At 36.0% G+C, this 14,021-nt stretch overlaps 1 protein-coding gene across 2 annotated transcripts in view; it reads right to left on the bottom strand.

The window, feature by feature from the left end:
* Positions 1 to 7,398: 7,398 nt before the first annotated feature.
* Positions 7,399 to 14,021, bottom strand: part of TRUB1 (TruB pseudouridine synthase family member 1) — a 36,174-nt gene continuing 29,551 nt past the window's right edge. For both annotated transcript variants that reach the window (XM_087432663.1, XM_004428102.3), the window contains 2 exons: positions 11,440 to 11,496; positions 7,399 to 10,683 (listed from right to left, as the gene is read on the bottom strand). In XM_087432663.1, coding sequence (XP_087288789.1) covers positions 10,427 to 10,683; positions 11,440 to 11,496 — 314 coding nt within the window. In that variant the 3' untranslated portion in view covers positions 7,399 to 10,426. The remainder of the gene's footprint in view (positions 10,684 to 11,439; positions 11,497 to 14,021) is intronic.

Genomic DNA, 14,021 nt, shown 5'->3' with positions numbered 1-14,021 from the left:
TAGTGCTCGGCACCATTCAAGTTCTTCACTGACATAACAAATAAAGACTGATCCTTCCACCTTCACAGGACTGTTGGAGGGTCAAATGAGATGATGTAAATGAAAAGGGTTTACTAACTTTAATGGCATGTGTGGGTGTGGATATATATATCTACATAGTACACTTTTTTTTTTTTAAAGATTTTATTTATTTATTTTTTTCCCCCAAAGCCCCAGTAGATAGTTGTATGTCATAGCTGCACATCCATCTAGCTGCTGTATGTGGGATGCGGCCGCAGCGTGGCCGGAGAAGCGGTGCGTCAGGGCCCGGGATCCCAACCCGGGCCGCCAGCAGTGGAGCGCGCGCACTTAACCGCTAAGCCACTGGGCCGGCCCTACGTAGTACACTTTAGTACACTTAATATACAGAAGGTGAACATCTACATTCTCTAAAGACTTTTTCTACTTGCATCAATAGCCTATTGCACTAATTAATAATCTTCGCTGTCAAGAAATTCTTTGTTTCAGCTCAATTCTTCCTACCAAAACAATATCTTATAAAGCATCTTTGGAATGTGAACTTCGAATCCTTAAACCATGAGATTTTCAGATTTATCCTTCTCTTACATATGAATCAGGTACATGGCATTTGCTTCTGTTTACTATTTATTAAGTTCTAAGAATCATGCTAAACACTTACCTAAATGACCTAATTCAGACTTCAAAATTTTATGAAGTAGACACTATTAATATCCCCACTTTACAAATAAGGAAACTAGGGCTCAGCAAAGTTAATTAAGTTGCCTAAGTTTAATAGCTGATGATAAGCATTAGCGCTTGGAAAACCTGCAACTTCAGAGCCCATGCTCTCAACCACGGGCGTGATTTAATATTTCAAATAATAATTGGGAACCCCTAACTATAGATAAATTCAACAAACCTACTATATATGACACTTTGGAGAGAAGTGAAAAGGCGTGGTTCTCTCCAGGAGGCTCAGTGGTCATGGAGGAACTCATGGCTGTTAAAAGAGGAACAAGCATGGTGGGCATCGTTATCATAGGCAACTACCCAACCCCCAAGAAGATGCTACTCTTCTACAAAATTCAGATTCACTCTCTTTAAGAAAAGTTATTTGATGACTATTGCTAATCATTTTTTCCTCCAATTACCTGGGCCTTAACTATCTAATAAATCACCGAATACCATTAAACTGTCGGTTCAAATGTCCATTATCTGATAATATTCCAGTTCGGAATTTTTTATTACCTCAATCCTATTACTGTACCAGACTCAGTTCTTTTTTTTTTTTTTTTTTTTTTTGTGAGGAGATCAGCCCTGTGCTAACATCTGCCAATCCTCCTCTTTTTTTGCTAAGGAAGACTGGCCCTGGGCTGACATCCATGCCCATCTTCCTCCACTTTATATGGGATGCCGCCACAGCATGGCTTGACAAGCAGTGTGTCGGTGCACGCCTGGGATTCGAACCTGCGAACCCCAGGCCGCCGCAGCGGAGGGTGCGCTCTTAACCTCTTGCGCCACCGGGCAGGCCCACCAGACTCAGTTCTAACTGCCCTCTCTGCTTCCAGTTTCTAGCTCTTCAATTCTTGCCACACATCACTGCCAGATTAATTTCCTTAAAATAAAGCTTCCATGTGAACCAGTCCTTCCTCCGAAGCTTTACTCAGTTCTGGCTTTCAAGGCTCCAAACGATGTAACGCCAATCTGCCTTTCCAACCACATATTAACACAAATGCTCCTCTCAATCCAGACCATTCTCCTCTTTCCTGACTGAATATGCCTTGTACACTGTCATGTTTGCTGGAACTATTCTTCCCTCCTGAACTCCTCTCCTCTCTCAACTCTTTGAATATTATCTATTATCCAAGGCTTTCCTCAATGACCCTATCCTGATCATTGGACATCTTGTGTTCTCCCTCCTCTGTTCTCAGAAGGAGCTCAACAGATGTTTGCAGAAATTAATTATTGCTCCCTTAAACATCACTAGCACTTTTTGGCAATACCACTCACTGATACTTACATATTATCCTGTACCACCACTTATCTTTTTTTATATACATTTCTTGAATTCCCATCTGAAGTAAGTGTAAGCTTCTTAAAGGCCTGGACCACGTCCTCAAGACTTCTTTTGTATGCTATACATTGTTTCCCCACGCAAAGGCACTTGTGAATATTTGACAATTGACATATTTAAATTATATGGAATAAAATCACCTCGTCATCACCTTTAGATCATATAGCCAATTCTATGAGCCAAAAGACTATTAATGACTTAAGATATCTGGCCTCTGAGTCCTGTCCCTACTAATGCATTAATTTGGAGTCAGGAAAAGTTACTTTTCATTTCTATGCCCGAATTTTCTCACTTCTAATGGAAGAATTAAAAGTCAAATAATTTTGAAACCACCCTGAATACATGAATACTAATTTATTAAATGCTTCGCCATTAGTCAATGGATTGACAGATTATTTTCTAAGGTTATAAGATTAACCACAACCCTATGGTGTTGCAAGTCAGTTAAGTTTATCTAACTAATCTTTGGATATGGAAAGTTCCATTTCTAGCAAAAACAGTAGACAAAATAACCTCAAAACCGTCGCAACTATAAATGCTGGAAAAAAATATAAAAGCATTATTCAAGGATCTGCTTCCACTTAGGACGTAGGAAGCTTCAAGAGAATGTCAAACCCACCCTAACAGCAACAAAAAGCTGGATAACTTTTTGAGCTCATCAGAGAGCTGAGGTCGCGAGGTAAAATGAACTCAAATGGGTGAAAGGCTCCTCTGAGGAGAGATGGGAAACATGAGTTGTTTCACTTTTGGCATTGTATGGAAAAGGCAGTCATCATAAAAGCAGGAAAGACAAAACAACTGAAATTGTAATGAATTTGTAAAGGCCACGAGTGCCAGTTTAGAAATTCTGGGAGCCCCAGACATGAAGGAAGTACTTCCTCATTCTTTTCCATGGGTTTCCACTAGGTGCTCACAAGAAAGACTGGGGACCTAAGAGAGACCTTGTAGGTGACAGAAGGCATGAAACCCACTGCTACAGGAAAGCTTCTCTTATATGAAGCAAAAGCCATAAGCTGCTGGGAAAGAGAAGAGACCCAAGCCAAGATCCACTGTCTTTTGTGGCAGGGTAGAAGCAAAAGCTGCCTGCCACTGGAGGAAGGGTAGAAAATGAACTTGGCCTAGGATTCTGCACTGATACAAAGCAGAGATCTGCTACAACTGGGGAAGGGGCAGCATTGCTGAGAAACTCCACCCCTGAAGTCCAGGAGCACAGCGCCTGCGTAAGACTGAGGCTGGAGGGAGAGAACAAAGAAACACCCTCCTTGAACCTCACTGAATAACAAGCAACAACAGTGTGCTGCTGGGAGATGAAAAAGCATGGGTCAGATTCCTTCCGTGGCTTTGGTGTGAGGGTCTTGCTGAAATCTGAGCTTACAGAGAAACGTTGAGAAAAATGCTTCTGCAATCCAGGCCCCCAGTAAGCACGAAGTAGCAGCAGCCTACTCCTACAGCAATTTGAAGTCTGGCACACTGATGGTGAGTGTAACAGCAACAAACCCACATGTGTTTCAACTACTGACTAGATGGCTCCAATGCCCCACACTAATGGCTAGACAGAAGATGTGCCCATTTCTGGATCTAAATACTATTTATCTCAGGCTATTTTAAACAACATATTTAGCATTCAATCAAGAAATACGAAACACACACAAATAAGAAAAAAAAGACTGCATGTGACAAAGCAATCAATAGAACTAGACTCAGATATGACCCAGATGTTAGACCTATCAGACAAGGACTTTAAAATAACTTTAATATGTTAATGGACCTAGTGGAAAAGGTAGACAACATGCAGGAACAGATAGGGAATTTCAGCAGACAGATGGAAACAAGAAAAAAAGAATTAAATGAAAATGCTAGAATTAAAAAACATGATATTGGAGATGAAGAATTTCTTTAACAAGTGTATCAGCACACTGGATACGGCTGAGGAAAGAATAAGTGAACTTGAAGATAGGCCAATAGAAATTACCCAAACTGAAATGCAAATTAAAAAAAAAAAGAGCAGAGCATCCAAGAGCTGTGTGCCAATGTCACATGGTTGAACATAACAATAGAGTTCCAGAAGGAGAAAAGAGAAAGCATGGAGTAGAATAAATATTTGAAAAGATAATGGTTGAGAACTTTCCAAAATTGATGAAAGAAAATAAACTGAAAATGCAAGAAATTCAGAGGCCCCAAAAACGATAAATACGAAGAAAAACACACCTAGACACATCAGAGTCAAACTGCTGAAAACCAAAGACAAAACTTTGAAGGCAGCCAGGCAAACTACAACCCAGAAGATAATTGAATGACATTGTTAAAATGCTGAATGGGAAAAAAAAAGTCAACCAACCCAGAATTATATATCCAGCAAAAATAGCTTTCAGAAATGAAGGTGAGAGAAACACTTTTCAGACAAACAAAAGCTGAGAGAATTCATTGCTCTCAAACCTATGCTATAAGAAATATTAAAGCAAGTTATTCAAGAAGGAGAATGACACCAGATAGAAATTAGGATCTACAAAAAATAAAATGAAGAACACCAGGATGTAGAGAAATATATTTTTTATGATTTTTAATCTCTTTAGAAGATGACTGAGAGTCTAAAGCAGGTGCCAGCAAGCTATGGCCTGAGGGTAAATATAGTTTTATTGCAACATAAACGCATCCTTTCATTTATGTGTATTGTCTATGGCCGTTTTCATGCTACAGTGGCAGAGATGAGTAGTTGCAAGAGAAACCATGTGGCCTGCAAAGCCTAAATTTTTTACTATCTAGCCCTTTACAGAAAGAGTTTGCTGACAACTGGTCTAAAACAATAAAGTAAAAACAAAGAACAACAGCAACAACAAAAACACCCGACATATTTAGGGTTTATATCATATGTATAAGAGCAAAAGATATGAAAACATCACAAAAGATAGAGGATAAGAAATGGAAATATACTGTTATAAGGTTTCTTCTTTATACATGAGGTGGTGCAAATAAGGTAATCTCTGAAAAGTTAAAGATGTATATCATAAATCCTAAGCAAACACTAAGAAATTTTTTAAAAAGAGGTATATCAAGCCAATAGTGAGATATAATGAGTGAGATATAATGGTATACTAAAAAAATACTCAAAATTTGAAGCTAATAAAATGCCCATTATTCAGTAGAATGGATAAATGGTGGTATATTCACACGATAGAATACTAAACAATAATCAGAATGAACAGCCTACAACCATGGGCAATCTCACAAGTTTGGAAAATCTCACAAGTGTAATTTTGAGCAAAAGAAGCTAGACATAAAAGAGTATGTATTGTATGCTTCTATTCAAATAAAGCACGAAAGCAGATAAAATTAATCTATAATGTTAGAAGTGGTTATCCTTAGGGTGGGTGGGGTGGGTGGCTAGTGACTGGAGAGAACTTCTGGAAGGCTTCTGGTGGGCTAATAATGTTCTGTTTCTTGATTCAGTTGCTGGTTACACATACGTTTGCTTTGTGAAAATTGATCAGACTATACATCTACGGTATGTGCAATTTTCTATATAATAGTAAATATCAGTAAAAGTTATATATATATAAATATATATGCTGTATATATTTAACCCAAACCTGATGAAACAGTAAGACAACACACACAAAAAGAGGGATTTTGAAAAAAAAGAGTTGATGTTCTAGAAATTTTTTAAACACAATAATCATTGAAATAAATATATAGGTAGTTAAACAGTAAATTAAAATAGCAGAAGGAATTCATTATCTGGAAAAGAGATTCAAGGAAATTCCCCAAGATGCAGCACAGAGGGGTAAAGAGATGGAACATATGAGAGAGTAATTAGATACATAGAATAAAATGAGAAGGTAAGACATAAATCTAGTAGGACTACTAGATGAAAGATACACAATATTGAAAGAGCTCAAGGATAAGAATTTTCTGGAATTGACGAACAACATGAAAATTCAGGCTCATAAAGAATGAGTTTCTGAACAGAATAAATACAAATTACCTACACTCAGAAGCCTACTATTTTAGTGCTGGAAAAGTTCTTAGAGATAGACTAGGCCATCCCCTTTGTTTTAAAGATAAGAAAACTGAGGCCCAAAAAGATTAAGTGATTTGCCAGATCAAAAAGCTGATTAACAGTAGAGACAAATAATCTTAATGTTATATTTTAAGGGTTATGAATAAGAAGAGCAAAATAATAATTTCTGACTTCAACTTTCCTACTGCTATCACCATTTATAACAGCAATCTGAAATATTCCTGTTCATAGAGAGAATTTAACTCAAATTGAAAATAGGAAGCATTACTGATTCCAGTACCATGTAGTAAATGTTTTAACAAATGATAGTTAATGAATGATTATGCCAAACTAGAGCTGCCCACACATACCTTAAAGAAACAGTTTCAAGATAAGTCTTCTGTTTAGATTTAACTACAAGGCCATTATAAATCATTTCAATGCATTAACTTTATATCTATTATATTCCTCTATTTAAATGTTTTAGCATTTTAGAGTACTTTTTGAATTACATTTTTTCTATTATATACAATCATGATATAAGATAAATTACTTTCTTCCTTTGAAACAGAACAATTCACCATCTAATCGAACCTCTAAATGCCCATTGTAAGTCTGATACAAACGTCAAACTGGTCAGAGGTATAAAATGTACTGAAGACCTGATATAAAGCACTCTTTTATTATACCATGCATCATTTCTGATAATGGATCAGTAGCTTGTATTAATTCAAGTATTTAAGAAGAAAAGACCTAGTCAGTATAGGAAAATCTGAGTTTAGCCTTTATTCAAATTTTATAATTTTGAATTAGCAGACAGCAAATTTGTATTATTTTAATACTCATGAATTTTAAAATCATAAACAATTCTATGACCACTTTTGATGACTTTTAAGACAATAATATTTTTCAGAAATAGAAAAAAGTTTAGTGTCAAATGAAGTAGTTTGGTATGTTTCAGATTGAAACATTTTCAGGAATTTCTAATACATCTTTTTCTTAAAAGTAAAACAACTTTATTGTCTCATGAAGCTTCAGGCCTAGAAATACATAAGGCACAGATATTTCTTTAATATTTTGATAAAAAAATAGTTGACACAAATACTAGACTGTCAGGAGAAAACTAATTTGCTTTATGGACGAGTCTTGAACTTTTCAGAGCATCTTGATCAGTTTCAGCTGCTTAGGAGAGTTAAGAATAACATTTTAAAGTTTAAAAAAATTTTAAGTATTCATACTCATAAATCTGACAACTATAAAGGGGAAGAATTATTAAAATTGGTTAGCAAAAATGAAAGTAAAATAAAAAAAGACAAAGGCTATGAAAATACTTCCACCAAGCATTTACTGCATAAATAATTCATACAAATGTATAAACAAACCATTAAGACATTTATTTATATAAATGAACAAAATATATGGAAAAGTCACACAAAAGCAAATTAGAGCAATTTTGAACTCTCTCTTATAAATTAGCAACAACAACATATAAAACCCCCACCCAAAGCTGTAAACTTTTAGTGAACTGATATACTCAAATCATGACATTGTAAAATGTTACAACTCTTTGGGAAAGCAGTAAGGCAAACATATTAAGATCCATAAAATTGTTCATATTATTTCTTAACAGTCCCAGTCCCAGGAATTTATCCTAATAAAATACAAAATTAACTATTCAGCAATAGGAACATGGTTAAAAAAATTGAATATGAAGTGATAAGATTAAAATAATTATCAAAATTAAATACAAATAAGTCAGATAATATGAAGTGAAAAAAGTCAATTTAAAACTATAGGTGTCTTAAGACTGTAATTATGTGAACAAAAGAAGGGAAAATGGTAATAGAAAATTAAAGTTCTGAAGTCGCTGCATCAGGATGGTGAGGATTATAGGTAGTTTGTCCATTTGGCAAAATTTTCTTCAATGTTTATTTCAATATAAAAGAGAAAGATTAGTTACTATTTTAAAGTCACTTGTCTTTCCAAATAATCTTTACTCTTCTCCATTAGTAAATTATACATGTCAATTTTTTTTTTTTTTTTTTTTTTAAAGATTTTATTTATTCAGTTTTTCCCCCCAAAGCCCCAGTAGATAGTTGTACGTCATAGGTTCACATCCTTCTAGTTGCTGTACGTGGGACTCGGCCTTGCGTTGGACGGAGAAGTGGTGCCTCGGGGCGCTCCCGGGATCCGAACCCGGGCCGCCAGCATCAGAGCGCGCGCACTTAACCGCTAAGCCACGGGGCCAGCCCCTACATGTCAATTTTTAAATTGAGAAAGAGAGCAGAAATGCCCCAGTTGTGTTCTAAAGCCTAAAAATCCCTCTATTTGGACCTTAACTGGCAGTGCATGAAGACACACTGTACCCTGTGCCATTCCGACAGAGGCAGCCACTGCCACCTTAGGTTGACACAAACTGCAGGGCACCAGATATGAATAAGTGAAATGTAAATTTTCAATTTACAACTTTGTGTTTGGTTTTTATTGAATGTATCATGATATCAAACTCCTTTCCTTATAATTTTCTGTCATACTAAGAATCAGTTTTAATGTTTTCATTTAAAATATGTTGTCAATATGCTGAAAATGCCCTACTGAAGTATATAACTTTTTATATTGAGTTTATATTAGGTTAACCACAAATAAGATCACTTTAGTTTACATATTTAAAATTTTTGAGTTGGAGATTGCAAGCAGGAAACCATCTTTTAAAAAAAGGCAATACAGGGGCCGGCCCAGTGGCATAGCGGTTATTTTTGCGCTGTGCTTCAGTGGCCTGGGGTTTGCAGGCCCAGATCCCAGGCACGGACCTATGCACAGCTCATTGAGCCATGCTGTGGCAGCATCCCATATACAAAATAGAGGGAGATGGGCATGGATGTTAGCTCAGGGCCAATCTTCCTCACCAAAAAAAAAAAAAAAAACAAAAGGCAAACCATAAAAACCTAAAAACTATTTTATGAAATTTTTAATGATTCTTCCTTTGAAACTATATTTATTTGAATAAATGAAGAAGGATTTGAACATTTCTACAGACTGGCTGCATAATATATTGCTTTCTCAAAACAAAAACATGAAGCACTCATTATATATGAAATTACTATTTCGTAATGTGCTATGTTTTTAAAATTATGGTAAAGAGGGATAGGGAACTTTCAGTTGGCTATTTGAATGAAAACGTTTGAGAATAACCGTATTTAAATATTTAGAGCAGAAGAGATTAACTGGAAATGCAGAGCAGCTATCTCAACGTCTATAAACATCACTTGGAAGAGCAAACTAAAGAAACAGTGTCATGGGGATTAATGCCCTATAAAGAGGTATAAATAAATACTAAAGAATAGAGAAAAGAAATTTTTTTTTTTTAATTTTATTTATTTTTCCCCCAAAGCCCCAGTAGATAGTTGTATGTCATAGCTGCACATCCTTCTAGTTGCTGTATGTGGGATGCGGCCTCAGCATGGCAGGAGAAGCAGTGTGTCCCTGCGCGCCCGGGATCCGAACCCGGGCCACCAGCAGCGGAGCACACGCAGTTAACCGCTAAACCACGGGGCTGGCCCGAGAAAAGAAATTTTTAATTGAAGACACATTCTTTAGTTTAATTTTTAGAAATTAGGATATTTAGTAACTTGGCACAGGATGGTTGATTGTGTTGATGAAATCAGGAAAAGATCTCACAGCTGCCAAAACATAAGCCATAGGAGCTGTCCTCTGCGCTAATGGTACCGTAGAGGTGAGTTTAATTAACATTTAGTCTTCTATTTACATCCTGTTAGTGGTAGCAGCAATAATTTGGTTCATTTACAAGTATTTATTATAAAAGTTTATTAGTTTCCAATATCTAAACAAACACAGCTATTACCAGATAAGTGCAGTCTTATCAAAAAAACGTTCTTAATAATCATAAATTCTCTAAAACGTAAGAGTTAAATAATGGCCTTTTCAAACATAGTTAAAGAATTTAAATGCAACAGAGCCATGAGGAAGCCAAAATAAAGTCAAAGTAACACTAATTTACATTCACTTTTGTGACACAAAGGAAACATACCTCATATTTCTTTTTTCTTTGATTAGAAAATATAGTCAACTTTTTCACAGGAAAAGTTGATTTTCTTGAATCCAATCTAACATAATAACATCCTAAAAGAATATTCCATAGTACAACAAAGAACTGAACAACTGCAAGGCTATTTATAATGTACAGCAGATAAATTGTACACTATGGAAACTGTAAACGATGGACACTTCTTCATGCAAAAAAAAAAAAGGAATAGTTCGTCTTCTGCACACAGCTTGTCATTCTGCACATAGGATTCAAATGTCAACCAGGAAATGATGACAATCCCAAGCCAACCTTAAAATGTCTTAATTACATCATCTCCCTTTGTCTCATTCAGAGTGATATATTCACAGCTCAAAACCTGTTCCTTAGACTCCTCAGGTTTTGATTTTTTCAGTGCCAGCTCTGCCGGGAGCAGAGATGAGCAATACTCAAGAGACTGTGCAATGTCATCAATTGTCCATTTGTCTTCAGGAAGGGCATGCTCTTCTAGCGTAAATGGTCCCTGTTTGGTCCGCGTCAGCTCTAATACATTGGCACAGGAAGAGAGTTCTACAGCAACAAAAGGTGAAAAAAAGATCCACAAGATAAATGATTCAGTATTTTATAGTCTATAATTTTTCAAATGACAGAAGAACTCAATTCAAACCTCTCAAAACCACTCCAAATGTAAAATTATAAAAATCCAATATAAGAACCAAGAGCCTAGAGATTAAGGAATGATTAGATAGCAAAATAATACTTAATCATTCACCCTATAAACTGCTGTAAAGTCTACAAGGAACTTGCACACATTTTCTTATTTAACCCATGAAGCAACCCCGTGAGGTAACCATTACTCTCACTTTACGGATGAGGTAACATGACCTGTCCCGTGTCACAACTGCCAGCAAATGGCGGAGCCAGCACTGCAACTTTCTGGTTGTTTGTAAGACTACGGCTTCCAGTTTTTAAAAAGTTTGACTTGTATCAATGAAAATAACTTTTAGAAGGATAAATCTTTTTTTCTTATCCCTACTTTAAGTTAAAATATTTTGTACTTGGAAAAATGTTGGTCCTTACATTCATTATTCCCCTCTTTATCTTCTGTGCCTCTCTTTCTCTTTTCTCCCGTTACAAGCACTTCACTGCAGCTGCTGATGCTGATAACTGTATGCCATAAACCTACAGTGCTTCTGAAGCCGAAGGCAGCAAGAATACAGTTCCTAAGGCCAGTACCCGAGATATGAAAAACAGAAAATTGCCTCTTCCCATCAAAAAGGAATATTACTCTCTAAATGATAATTCATAATTCATCTTTATGCTTACCTTTGCCAATGTCACTGACCAAGCTTCTGATATAAAAACCTCCTCCACATTCAACATCTGGAATGTTAACAGTGACATGGTAAATTGCTAACCTCCTATGAAATCCATTTTACATAGAAATGATGCCCCTAAACAAATGTAAAAATGCACTATGCAAACAATTGAGTGATAAAATATTTATGCACTAAAACATAAATTATTCATCCAATAGCATATGTGTGTGTGAGACTGAAAAGTCAGAGTGTGGAGAAAGCAAACAGCAGAAACTCACGAACACATTTTAAATTAACTGGCAAGCCATCCTGCTTTAATACTTCAGCCTTGTTCATTTAATAGGTTTCAAATAGTCAGAAATCTCAGCTTGGCTATCATGAGCTGTAGACTTTTTAAAACATTTTCAGGTTTGTATGCCTTGTTCATTTAACAGATTTTAAAGGGTGAGACATCTCAGCTTTGCTATCATGAGCTGTAGATTTTTAAAATATTTTCAGATTTATACACTCAAAAAATACAACAAACAAAAAAATCCCTTTCAGAGGCAGGAATTATGTTTGGGGTAATATACTGCATGGAGAGCTCAGCATATTTAAATGTTCTCTTAGACATACTCCTGAAGAAATCATAAAATAACTAAAATTACATAACATCCCAGAACTGAATGCTTATCTAAACATCTTCTTAACACAGCATAATATGAGTTTATTGGTTAAGAGCAGGGCTCTGGGCCGGCCCCGTGGCTTAGCGGTTAAGTGCGCGCGCTCCACTGCTGGTGGCCCGGGTTCGGATCCCGGGCGCGCACCGACGCACCGCTTCTCCGGCCATGCTGAGGCCGTGTCCCACATACAGCAACTAGAAGGATGTGCAACTGTGACATACAACTATGTACTGGGGCTTTGGGGGAAAAATAAATAAATAAAATTAAAAAAAAAAAAAAAAAAGAGCAGGGCTCTGGATTATTTTTATTCATCCACGAGACATCCTGACAAGAACTACATTTCCACACAAAATGACTACATTCCAGCTGTTTCTAGTCTTATCATTCAAATAAAGCCATTTAAGGGAATTAATCAAAACTTACCACCTGGGGATTTTAATTCTTTTTTTTTGTTTGTTTTGTTTTGTTTTTGTGAGAAAGATCAGCCCTGAGCTAACATCCGATGCCAATCCTCCTCTTTTTGCTGAGGAAGATTGGCCCTGGGCTAACATTCGTGCTCATCTTCGTCTACTTTATATGGGATGCCACCACAGCATGGCTTGCCAAGCCGTGCAACGATGCGCACCTGGGATCTGAACCTGCGAACCCCAGGCCGCCGAAGCAAAGCATGAGCACATAACTGCTATGCCACCAGGCCAGCCCCTAATTCTTTTTTTTTTTCCCCCTTCAACTCAAGGTTGGGGGCCACTACTGAGACAAAAAATAAGCACTAGGATCAAATGCAGGTGTGCTAACATTCTTGCACTATATTTGACTTTGGTGAAAAAAACAACTCTTTTGGCCTATTACAACCTCCAGTGAACAAAATGAAGCATTTACAACTTAAATGCAATCAGAAAAATTTGAGTTTTTCTTACTTTCACAGATAATATCTACTGTGCCAACCCAGCTGCTCCATTTTCAGGGAATGAAGTAAAATATTTTTTCATGTGTTTTTCTCATTATTTTTCAAACATTTTAGAATCAGGAAACTAAAGAAAAGAAGTGACTTCTTTTTTTAATTGTACAAAAAACACATTCTAAGGAACTTAATACACATTAAATAATATGCCAAAGCAACAAAGGTTAGGAAAAAAGGTTTTGGGAAATTATTTCTGAAAGGAATCCCATTGGATATGCACTGTGAATTTAAGAGTAGGATCAATTTAAGGGAGCCTGAGAATTTAGAGGAACTACAGCCTTTGATTCTTCACAGCTCTTGCACGTCCAGGGCTTCAGCTGCTACTTCCTGCAATGAGGAGATCATAAAATTTCCCAACAAGAGAAACAAACGTTTTGTTTTTTAAATTTATTTCAAATATGGATTATAGATAAATTCAAATTGACAACCTGAATTAAAATTTACCCTGTGTCCAAGAATACATTTCTGCTTTACTCATTATTTCCATATTTTCATGATCTTGAGCAGTAACTTGTAGGTAACAAAGAAGGGGGGGGAAATCACTCCACTTTTAGAATTTCTTGTCCAAAAACTAAAAGTGCTTTGTTTTAGAAGGACAAATTAATGTGGATTTTAAAACTGAATGTAAACTACCAGGTACTAGTCAAATTGGGGAACAAATATCCATAGATAAAAAAATAGAAAATATAAAATTTTGAAAAGATATACTCCTTACCTACTCTTCTCCATAGAGATCTAAAGTATGTTACTTCTAACTTTATAGTAAGATAATATAATACAATATATGAAAAACTTAGCCTATTTAGAAAGGCATTTCTGAAACTCCATGTAGCTATAGGTATTCTCATTAAATGTGTTATCAAAAAGTTATTAAATCCTAACCTTTTTTAAATTCAAATTTTTAAAAATCTCCAATATCCTAGGGATCCATTAAAATTACCCAAAAGTAGCCAAATACAAAATAAA

This window comes from Ceratotherium simum, chromosome 6, assembly GCF_057802395.1.
Source record: "Ceratotherium simum simum isolate JZ-2026a chromosome 6, ASM5780239v1, whole genome shotgun sequence".
Taxonomy (NCBI): Eukaryota; Metazoa; Chordata; class Mammalia; order Perissodactyla; family Rhinocerotidae; genus Ceratotherium; species Ceratotherium simum.
The sequence above is the reverse complement of the archived record's forward strand: the minus strand, read 5'-3'. Positions and strand labels throughout refer to the sequence as shown.